This window comes from Anser brachyrhynchus (genome assembly GCF_964034855.1).
Source record: "Anser brachyrhynchus genome assembly, chromosome: 1".
Classification (NCBI taxonomy): domain Eukaryota; kingdom Metazoa; phylum Chordata; class Aves; order Anseriformes; family Anatidae; genus Anser; species Anser brachyrhynchus.
The window spans coordinates 93,117,117-93,128,542 of record NC_137694.1 but is presented as its reverse complement, the minus strand read 5'-3'; the positions used below and the strand labels follow the sequence as shown (position 1 = coordinate 93,128,542).

At 51.6% G+C, this 11,426-nt stretch overlaps 1 protein-coding gene across 42 annotated transcripts in view; it reads left to right on the top strand.

Moving 5' to 3' along the window:
• Nucleotides 1-487: 487 nt before the first annotated feature.
• Nucleotides 488-11,426, top strand: part of BBX (BBX high mobility group box domain containing) — a 138,438-nt gene continuing 127,499 nt past the window's right edge. For 11 of the 42 annotated variants that reach the window (XM_080576500.1, XM_080576478.1, XM_080576481.1 and 8 more), the window contains exon 1: nucleotides 3,667-3,739. Coding sequence is in view for 1 of the 42 variants with exons in the window: in XM_080576480.1 (XP_080432606.1) it covers nucleotides 959-1,074; nucleotides 3,667-3,739 (189 nt within the window). In the remaining 41 variants the exon portion in view is untranslated. Of the gene's footprint in view, nucleotides 789-848; nucleotides 1,075-1,406; nucleotides 1,577-1,870; nucleotides 1,936-2,140; nucleotides 2,397-3,666; nucleotides 3,740-11,426 lie in introns of those variants that run through there. The other 31 variants (XM_080576515.1, XM_080576506.1, XM_080576501.1 and 28 more) reach the window with 18 other exon arrangements.

Below are 11,426 nucleotides of genomic sequence, written 5' to 3'. Positions count from 1 at the left end.
TAAAAACATAAGGTAGAAAGTATTAATTACAGACTGTGTTTATCGTGATATTTTTATGTTATTTGGGCACTGGTCATTCCACCCCTCCTTACTACAAGCAAGGTGGTAGGGAGTTCAGGATAATTTCTCACATCTTCACAAAAACCGCACGGGCCAAGTTAGAAACGCGGATACAATTTTGTGCTGTAAAACCATTACTCCACCACTTTATTCAGACATTAGAAATATTATTCCACGTTATTTAAAATAGCTCTGCTGTAAAGAGAAAAAGAAGTAGAGGTAAACAATGGGAGGATGCTGAAGTCAGCCGTGCCCAATGGAGAGTGCTCAGGACGGGGAATATGTGGAATAAGCTCCGCAATACCCTCGGAGTGTTGGATATGCGAAGGGGGAGAGAGATTTCTCTTTATTGTGGAAGGAACCGAGTTGTGTTTCAGCGGTATTTCTGCCCCTTGCTGTCATGCCAACTGCAGCCTCAGGTCCGAGTCCCACCCGGAGGCAGCGGCGCAGACGGCGGCGCTTCCACACACGCCGCGAGAGGGGACGCGGCGTGTTTTCTGCCTCGCGAAGTGGCGGTTTCGTGATGCCTGTGCCCGGAGCCCGGTGAACTTCACGGGCACGCCGGTGGCGGTGCGGGGCGTGCTCGCGTCGTGCCCGGCTCCTGCAGCCCGAGGGGAGCTCTCCCCGCCCGGGCTGCCCTCACGCTCCGGCTGCGGGACGGACGGACAGCCGGACGGACAGAGACCCGAGCCGAGCTTTGTGCGAGGGACCGTGAGCGGGCGTGCGAGGCGAGCAGTGTGTGCACGGCGTGTGCACCGCGAGTGTGTGTGAGTGTGAGTGTGTGTGTGTGTGTGTGTGCGCCAGCGGCTCCCCGGCGGGGCGCCGCGGGTGTAACGGCGCCGCTGTATGGCTGCCGGGCCCGTCCGTCAGCGCGGCGGCCAATGGCGGGCCGCCTTACATGGCGGGGGGGTGTTGTGGCGCTGCCCGGCTTGCATGGCTCCGCGCGGAGCCGCGCTGCGAGCCGGGGGGGCCGCGCCGTGCGCCGGGCCGGGGGGCGCCCCGAGCCCCGACCAGGTGAGCCCCGGGCCGGGGGGCGCCGGGGGGGGCTCGGCGGCGGCGGGCGGCGGTCGGTCCTGCTGCCTGCCCCCGTCCCTCCTCAGCCCTGCCCGCGTTGGAAAGTTTGGGCAGGGGAGGACGGGTGGGTGCGCGGCTGCCCGGCAGGGAGGGCAGGGGCGCCGCGGAGGGAGGGGGGGGGCGAGTCGCAGCGCGGTGCATCGCGTTAAAAAACAGCAGTAATAGTAATAATAATAGTCATAATAGAGCGAGGGGGGAAGCGCAGCGAGGAGGCAGGGGTAGGCCAGCCAGTGCCAGGCTGCGCTGGGAAGCAGGCACCTCTCGCCGCCGCCGAGAGGCAAGAGCGGCGGGGAGGAAGGGGAAGGAGGAGGAGGAGGAGGAGGAGGAAGGCCAGCCGTCGGCGGCCGCTCGGTGCCCGGCCGCGGGGGGACCTGCCGGGGACATCGCGGCGGGCGGGCAGAACCGAAACTTCATCCCGAGGGGCGAGCGGCTGCGCCCAGCGGTACGGGCTGCCGGGGCGGGGGGCAACGGGGGCGGAGACCCCCGAAACGGAGCCGGGGGGAGACGGGGGGGGGGCGCGATCCGGCCGCCGGGAGGGGGACGCGGTCGGGGGGGCGATCCCGGCGCCCACCCGGACAAGGAGAGCGGCCGGGCTCGGCCGGGAGTTGGGCTCCGCGTTTTCCGGTAGGCAGCGGCGGAGCCCCCGGGGGGGCGGCCCCGGGGGGCGGCCCCGGGGGGCCGGGGGGTGTCGGTAAGTTCGGGGCGGAGAGCCGCCCGGCTGCCTGCCTGCCTCCGGGAGGGAGGAGGAGGAGGAGGAGGGTGGGAGGCAGGCCTCGGCCGCGTCAAGTCGTCGCAGCGGAGGTAAGTTGTGACATTGGGTGGTCGCGATGACAGAAAACTTGGCGGGGGCCCCCCCGGGGAGGGGGCCGCCGCCTCGGGGGGGGGCTCCGGGCGCCGCCGGGAGCCGGATGGGTGCGCGGCTGTTATTCGCTGCTGCGAGATCGGGTCGCTGGTAAATTACAGAAAGCAGCAGCCCTCCTCCTCCTCCTCCTGCTGCTGCTTCTCCTCCTCCTCCTCCTCCCCCCACCCCCGCCAGCCGCTTCGCTCTTCCTCCTCTCGGGTTTATTTGCAATGTATGAAACTTGCATGGCCGTGGGGAGAGCCGATCCGGGGTAGGCTTGCGAGGAGGAGGAGGAGGAGGAGGAGGAGGAGGAAGGGAGGGAGGGAGCCGCGTTAATCCCGGGCGCCGTGCGGCAGCAGGTTTGCGTTGGAAATATCGGCAGCAGCCCGCCGCCGGGGGAGGCAGGCAGGCAGGCAGGGAGGTAAAAACGCAGCGATGCGAGGGGCACCGGCGGGCTGCCAGGGGAAGGGCCGCGGGGGTTTAACCGCGCCGGGGGCGGATTCGCCACTTTTTTTTATTATTTATTGTTACGCCGAGGGAGGCCCCGGCGTTGTAAAAGTTGTTGTTTTTGGCGTGTTTTTTTTTGTTGTTTTTCTTTTTTCGGAGGTGAGCGAGTGCGTGCGGGAGGGGAGGCCGCCAGGCCGGCGGTGGTCACTCGGGCCTGGGGCGCCGAAACCATTGCCCGTCCTGCCGGTGACACGTCCCGGTCCCGCGGAGGGGAGAGCGGGGGGGCCCGGCGCCCGTGCGGCTCCCCCGGCACCCGTGTGGCTCCCCCGGCACCGCCGCCTCCTCCTCCTCCTCCTCCTCCTCCTCCTCGCCGGTGGCAGCGGGATGATGGCCCGGGCCCGCGGGGAGGAGGAGGGGAGCAGCGGGGAGGGAGGCGGCCGCCGGCCGGAGCCCCCCGGGAGGGCGGCGGCGGGGGTCCGGGGGGAGCCCCCCGCGGCCCGTCCCCGCCCGGCCGCCCCCGGCAGAGTTTCCCCCCCGGGAGGGTGAGGTTGGTGCGGCGCCTCGCTGCTCCTCGCCTCCCCCCTGAAAGCAAGATGGACTCTCTCTCGCCTCTCCTCTGCCTCCCGCACTCTCTTGCTCTCCCCCTCTCCTCCCCGGGTCTTGTCAGCCGCCGGGATCGACATTTTGCAACTAAGGCGCAAACTTGATGCTGACCGGCAGCGGGCTGGGGGCGCCGCCGCCGCCGAGGGGCGTGCGTGTGTGTGCGTGTGTGTGTGTGTGTGTGAGAGAGAGAGAGACAGAGAGAGACCCTGCCGGGAGCGGCGGGCTCTCTCCATGTTTAATACCTTTCCTTCCCTCCCCACCCCGCAGCCCGGATGCCGGTGGCCCTGCACTTCGCACGGGCGGCGGCGGCGGCGGCCTGGGGCCCAGCGCCCTGCCGGTGCCCCCCCGCCGGGCCGCGGGGCCCTCGCCGGGACTCGAACCCGCGGCCGCGGCGGCGCCGGGCCCACCCGCGGCAGCGGCGCCTCTTTTGTTCGCGCCCCCCGTGTGTCCCCCCTCACGCACACCCCTTTTGTCCGCCTCCCCTCACGCACAGCCCTCCCCCGGGGTCTTCCAGGGGGGCTCGGGTGGCGTGGGGGCTCGGCGAGGGCTGGCCCCGGGCGGCGGGGTCTCGCCCCGCGCTGGGCTGCGATGCTGCGGAGCCGCGGCGTGCTGACGGTGTGCCTCTGTTTGGTACTTTATAGGTCACTATCACATGACGAAGGCGTTGAGACAGCTTCATCTTCGTCTGGCTGTAATTTCCATTTGCCTTCTTGGGTGAGTACCCGGCTCTGCTCGGTAAGACGGGGCTCCTCTCGCCGCCGCGTTACGCCTGCGGGATGCTCCTTTGGGTCCGGCCACCTCAAGAAGCACCTCTGCTCAGGGCACTCAGAGCAGTTGCTAGGCTGCAAAGTTGGTCTGGGTCACCCCAGGATGAACGGGCTGTACCTACTCGGATCTCCCCTCGCTTCTTCTCTCTTCTTTCTCTCCTCCTCTTTCTTTAGACCTCGCTTTGTAAAGATGATCAGTTAATTGACTTGGGGCTAAAGTTTCAAGCCAAAGTAACGTTAAAATATGCAAAGTGCGATGCGGAGGTCAGAAACTCGCTGAGAATGTGAAGTCCTCTTCAAATTCACTGGTGGGGAGAAAACACGGGAGAAGTCAACAATTAGAACAGATCATGAGAAATCTCTAGAGGTCGAGAATCAGTGAGAAGTTCAACGTCAACGCAGTACGACTACAACAGGAGTTGGTTCAGTTTTCACACGTAAACAGAGTTAATTAGAATTCCATCCGTACTCTTTCTGCATTACCGTTTTTTCTTTTGGCATTGATTAATGCAGGTACCTATCAGTCTGAAAGACAAATCCTAGTGACTGACTTACCAGTTCTCCTAAGCTTTCCAGCGCACAGCTGCTTCTTCTGTCTGTATGCTGTGGAAAACTTTTGATGCCTTCTGAAGAGTTTGGCACTTTCTAAACCGAAGTGGACCTGGTAATCTAAACGGGAGACTGTAATTTTGGGGGGTTGCATTTATTGATGGCATAAAGTGAGTGCCACGTGAAGCGCTTTTCCTACAGGCACCCGTGGTGGCACTGAACTGCTTTAGGCCCAAAATGGGGAAGTGGGAGGCAATAAATATATCTAAATTTTTTTTCCTGGTAGTTTGGTATACGTAGTTGAAAACAAGACAAGACGTGTATTTGGAGCAAGCTTAGCCCTCATAAATGTGAATGATTAATAACGTTCTCCTGACCTTTTCCAGTCTGTGTGTAGGAGACATAGGATAAGTGATGGTCCCAAACACGCTGGCTCGAAGGGGCCCATTGGGAGCAGCTGTTCTTCTGCAATATTGTGGCCGCAAGCCTATTCCTAAGGCTGGGATAACCGCTGTGCAGAGGTGGCTCAAAGGGAGGGTTCTGCCTGTTCTCCATCTCCTGGAGAATTGCACCCAAATTTCAATTTTCCAGATTTTATGGGCAGCGAGGTTGGTATGTGTAGGTCTGAGGCTATAAACAGCAAATTAAATTACTGAAATTCTTTATGACAGACTGGTTGCATAGGAGAATATTGCTTTCTGGTTTATAGCATTGCTGACAAGGATCATGTTCAGGCTAGAGTAATTGATGCAACAATTTTTACAAAGTAGGAACACATTGGGAAATTCAAAAACTGGCTGATAGGCTTCAAACTGTTGTTCAGAGCTGAATTCGAATGCGCTGATTTTTGGATGTAATTTTCTGTGTTTTCCGGTAAGAGTTAGATTAGAGGGCTGTAAGTGTCAAGGATTTCTGTCTTTATTTGGAGTAGTAGCAAAAGGTACCGAGCAAGAACACCTTGTGGACCTTGCTTCAGGTAGTCTCTTCAGTCATTCCGCCATGTAGTGGCTTCAGCCTTTGTGTGATGGAGCCTTTTGGATGCATGGGACTTTAATCCTAGAAATGAAGCAGTGGTCATAATCTCCCTACAGCTTCTAAGAGGAACGTACCTCAGTTTTGTGCACAGTGCTAAATGTAGCTCATGCCTAATATTGAGCCGTCATGAACAAATGGCAAAGAAGAGAAGGGTAGAGTATCTTTTTGAAGAAAAAGTCACAACAGAAGCTTTAGAGGAAGCTGAGAAGTACATTTCCTCATAGCTTAAACGTAATAAAAATAACGTGGCTATTTAAGGGGCGAGCAGAGTTTTCATTAGATTTGTCCACAACTAGAAACTTCCATTTACTGTAGGGAGCTCTTATTTTGGGAAAAGCGAAGACTCGTTTTATTACACAGTTCGCAGTAAAGTAGCTATTCGTGAAGGGAGTTTAGTAAGTCAGCCTTGATGTGCATGAGACGGCTGGATTCTGGTCTTGGGTAACAGGCACCAGGTGTGTTGCAGCCTGAAAGGGGGAGATTCCCTTAGGAAGGGGCCATGTGAACAGTTCAAAAATTGGCCACGGCCTCAAAAGTTTGTTGTACGGTACCCTTCCTCCCAGCATAGCAAGCTGATAACTGTTTCAAAGCAGACACACAATTCAGGGAACTCTTATGTAGGTTTTAGTGTTGGGGTAGCTTCAAACACTTAAGAAACTTGCCCTGGATGCTTTTGAGTTTTTGGGGACTGCTCGCTGTAAATCCAGCACCTGCAGGACTTCTCTTGGTTTCAGCAGGAGTTTCCTTTAGGAAAGGAGTGTAGAAGTGATGGTGAGAGGAATTTGTCCATGTTTATTTTCCCATTCAAGGGAGAAAAACCTTTCTCTTTCATAGTTGTTGTGTGTATAATTAGAGATATTGAATGTCACATTCTCCACATAAAATATCGGACGTAACTATGCATTTACATTTCTGTTTCATCCAGAACGACTGTAATGCACTTTGTTCATAAATTAGCGGGTCCATGGCTTGAGATCCCATAAGCATGTGAACGTATTGAAACACATGGCACATCTTGTTAAATTCACTAATACGATTGCTCCCATTCAGAACTGAAAGTTAACTCCAGGCTGCTGTTGCTCGTGGTCTGTGGGCTGAGGATATGCGACGTCCTGGCACGGGGCTTGTAGCAGAGTGTTATGCAGGAAGGAAACTTTGAGCAAGTGGATTGGGGATAGGTACTCTTCCATCACAGGTGGCAGTGGGGAGCAAGCAGGTGAGGTGGGTGAGGTGTTTGCATGCTCGCACGGAGGCTCTGCTGTAGTGTGAAGGCTGTAAACACACCTGCGGTGACATTCAGGCAGCTGTGGGGTGACTTGCTGCCTCTCTTTGGACAGTACGGTGCACGTATGCTGTTCAGGACTTCAAGTTTATGTGAGTCTGGTGGCTCCCAGATGGAGGAAGATGCTACAGATAAAAGCTGGAACCGAACTGAAACGCTAGTCTTAATTTTGGACTGCCACAGACTGTCTCTTGTCACCTCTGGCAAGTGATTTAGTTAAAACCAGAGGCTGCCTTCCAAATTTTGGACCCAGCTCAGCTCCTGTACCTTGCACGAGGGTGGCCTGCTGCAGCTGCTGGTGGAGCCAGCGGCACTGCCGAGGGCAGCTGGAGGCTTCCAGGGTCAGAGTTTACTCTTGGAAACTCAGCCATATGTCCCTTCTCCACCTGCAAATGGAGACTGATGATACTTCCCTGTATCATTAAATCATATGGTGCCCATATATGGGAACAGTTTACCTGAGTGAATTAGGTTTGTTTTAAAGCAGTATGGATAGTGCTTTGCCTTGCTGTAACAATTTATGCTTTCTTTATTACTTAGGAGTCTGTAAAGCTGGCTTGACGTAATAGTCATATGTATTTCAAAATGCTTCTTGAGGAAAAAACAGTTAAAAAGTCAACTTTCTTCTGTAGTATTATCTTCATTCCTTTTCCCCCTTCATTCTAGCGGTGTCATTGTCAAAAGTTTTTTTGTTCTGATTTACTTCAAAAGATCATTAGAACTGACTTCTGTTTTTTTTACTACTACTGCTAATTTTTACTTTTTTTTTTTTTAAGATTGGTGATAATGCCCTGTTTCTATCTGAGAGCAGTGTGCTGAGCCTGGTACTAGTGGCTGCATGTGAATTTCACAAAAGACTCCCACAGCTGTCACTCTTCTTGACAGATTTCAGAAGGGGCAAGACCTGAACCAGCGTAAAGGTTACTCGGGTTTTAGGAATGGATTGATGGCCTGGTGTTTAACTGCACTGCTTTAAAATAAATAAATAAATCAGGCATTCATCTCTGAACGATATTGTTAATAACTGGCAGTCGTAGGCATTGCCTTGTTCATGTGCTTGTGTCCTGTCTGGCAAAGCACATAAGCCATACTGCAATCATACACCCCAAAACAAGGAACAATCACTTTTATCCCTGTTTTAGGCATCCGAGATACCAAACAGTGAAGCAGCAGAGGCTTGCCTACAGTCACTTAGCAGGTTAGCGTGAGCAGGGAATGCAGTAATATCCACATCTGACTCCTTAGTTGTGTCCTTTCCCTTGGTGCATGCTACCTCTGAACCTTTCCTAGTAAATGCTTGTCTTGACAAGTGAGTAGTGTCACTGGATTCTCTGCCAGTTGGGCATCTCTTATTAATTCAACTTCCTTCATAATGCTACTTTAAAAAAAGAAAAAATCAGAGTAGTATGAAGTTGCTAACTTTTAATTCAGTTATATTTGTTGACAGGAAGGCCTAAAGTAGAAAGAGAGTAAAGTAAGAAGAAAGCTTACTTAGCGTTTTTGCCACTTAATGTGGTATTTAAGCCATTGTGTATATTACACTATTTAATGCTAACTTCTCTGTGTTAACTTTGTAATATAAGGTATTGTTTTTCATGGGTAAATTTCTTTAAATATGCGTTGGTCTGAATGGTTCTTTATAATTAGATCAATATTCATAATCTAATGCTGAGTCACAATTAACTTTTTTATGGAACATGCAATTGACAGAAGAGGCTGCTCTGGCACTCTGGCCATATTTTGATAAATGGGGTAAGCTACCAATTTAAACTCTTATTTCTAAACCCAGTAAACACATTTTGTGCTGTAAGATTTTAAGATTTGCTGAAAACAAGTGTTTCACTACTGTGAATGTGAGTTGGCTTTGATTTTAAAATAGAGCTCTTATTTGAGGAGGAAAGCAAACTTCACTTGGTGCACAAGTATAGACCTAATTGTAGTATTCTCACAGTGGTAGCAGCATTTTATTATTTTTAGTATTTATAGATGTGATTGCATAAAAGATGGATCAACAAAGAGGAAAAGCATGGTTTTGACACTCTCCAGTGTTCCTGCCTTTTCCTTTGTAGGACACAAATGCATAATGTAATAGCAAGTCCTTATAAGCATGGACAATTCAGCATGTGAAAATAAACTAGCTTCAGGCATCTCTGTGTACAAAGAAAGCTAGTACAACAAAATTTTAATTTTTAGCGAGGGGAAAGAGAGCTAACTGGATTTGATGAAACTACACTAAGGAAATCACTTGCTTAGGAAGCGTGGAATTTTTATCGTCAGTCTTCCACCCGGGTGTTTCAATGTAAGAGATTTTAGAAAACACGGAAATCGCTGCAAGTAAGAAACGGCATTTTACTGACCCTTCTTGGTACTGAGGGTCTTCTTCAGCAAAACCGAAAGAGATTCAGCGGACTTCTGCAACACGGGATCCACAGGACTTAATTCACGTGGAAGCTCTCTTGACAAGAAGCGTAACAAATCCTGTCTTCACCTTCCCGTGCTGGTTGAGGGGAAGTGGCAAGGTGCTTCATCCCTATGTCTGCTTTTTGTCTTTTTTTTTTCTGAAGGCAATACATACACAGCAAACTGCTGGGGAGCCTGCTCTGAGACACTGTGCAACCATGCTGACCCTCTGCCCTGCCGTGGAGTTGTTCTTCTTTCTCCCCATGTCGGGGTAGCACCAGGAAGGTTTCTGCCATCCGCGTTCTCAGGAGGGACTTTTCCAGGACCAGGCACACACGTTGAAGGCTGTTTCCTTGTCAGTGCTGATGACAGATGAGTTGGCCCATGGCAGGATTCAAGTGAGGAAAGCTTAAACCTGCTGCAGGGCCGCTGTTGGGCTGGGCCATGTCTTGGTGACTGCGCTGTGGGGCTGAGCAGCCCTGTTAGCAGGAGGGGGACTGCTCAGTGTACTTCACTGCTGCTTGGCTGATGGCTTCGAACCCATACCTTTCAGTTATTTCCCCAGTATGTCTTTTTCTGCCAGTTATGTAAGGATTTTTAAGCATGTGCGTTGTCAGAAGTCATCTTTCTTCTTTTTTCCTCTTCTTTCTTTTTTTCCCCATTTGTACCCACGTCCTACACAGACAGGAATTATCTGACAGCGCTAGCGAGAGCTCTTGGGAGCAGGTGAGGCATGGCACATCACATGGTAATAGTTGGGATTGGCTTTTACAGTAGTATAGTAAGTCTTCTGACTTTTATGAAACAAATTATCCTAGGTTTTTGTTTCAGTGTGTGACAAAATGTGTTTTCTTGTGGTCGTCAAAGCAATATTTAAGAGTACGACATCGTGAGAGATTTGGAAGTGAAGTTTGATAAAGAAAACCTTGGTAGAGAAAGGAGGGAGTGAGGGAAAATTTGATTTATCTCTTTTCATTTTTTTCAGTGTGAAATAACTCCACAAAAGTCAGCAGAGCTGAAACATTGGGATATTCTGCATCAAAACCCACCCGTGAAAGTTAAGAGGAAGTTGCTTTTTTTTGTTGTTTTGTTGTTTGCTTTGCCAGGCCGATGAAAAGGGCGCTTTTGTAGTTGGTCATGTTTGATTTGTTTTCCACAAGTTTCCTTTGAGCTATAGCAGATCCATAGTGAGCCGCATCATGCTGCTATTTCATTATTTTTTCCTCATGGGGTAAAGTATGGGGATGTCTGTGCGTCTTGTCCTTAGTCCCGCAGCTACACCTGTGCAACTGGATTCCTGAACAAAAAGCCAGAAGCAGAGCCGTATCAGCAACGTGCACCCCTTCACAGATCTGCCCGAGGTTGCTGGTAGCCTGCAATTCCTCGGGAAAGCTGCAGATTTCGCATTATTCTTAATTATTGATGTGCAGATTGTCCTGCCAGGGTCATGCACCCGGTGCACTCGGTAATCAGTGCACAAGCTTACGGGCAGTCCCTGCCTGCCGGTGAGCAGCAGAGGAAGGGCTGGGAAGAGAGGCAGCGCTGAAATGAGCAGAGTTCTGCAAGTGAGAAAGGGGTGGAAGAGCCTGGAGTGTGAGAGCACCGTTTGGTAGATGTACCTCTTCTGGGAAGTGTGCAGTTACTGTGCGAGTGTGTTTGCTTCCAGACTCTGTTGTGTGGCTCAGCAAGGAAAGCGTTTTGATGCATTGCAAATCAATGGCCGAGGAGTATAGATTGGGAAAGAAGTAGTGTTATTCTTTCTCTTTGCAAAAGGTTTCTGTGTACCCAGGTTTCACGTTCTGTAGTACCAACTGCCCGCCGGGCTCAGTTCTTGAAATCGGTGAACGCTCTGCCGCAAACTTGTGAGTTGCAGCTCTTACTTCTTGTTTGGACATCTGATAAGTCTTTTTTACTTTAAGTAAAATGTCTCTATTTGTATTTCTTCCCTCTAATTTGTTTGGGATACTCTCCCATACATTGTGCTAAACATCAGTCATCAAGGGCTCGTAATGCATTTTGAAACAAGTATGCAAAATTGCAGCACGATCCGGCACTGATTATAGAGCTATGGCATAGGAATTAATAAGAAAATAAAAATAGCATCATTAATTTCCAGCTGCTTTTGGAGAAACAGAGGTGTTTATATGGGGAAATTTGGTGTCTGGAAAATGAAGAGTGACAAAGCTGGTAGCAAATACATTAAAGCAGGTAACTATTCACGATTTGCACCCTCCGTTCCATTGATTGAAAAGGTGTTCCAGTGCCTACAGAGTAAACAGGAGTTCCTGTGCCCCTCGCTGAAGGCTGTTGGACTAAATAAAGAGCACAAGCATCAGAACCAGAGCAAGGGGAGGAAGTTTTCAATTTT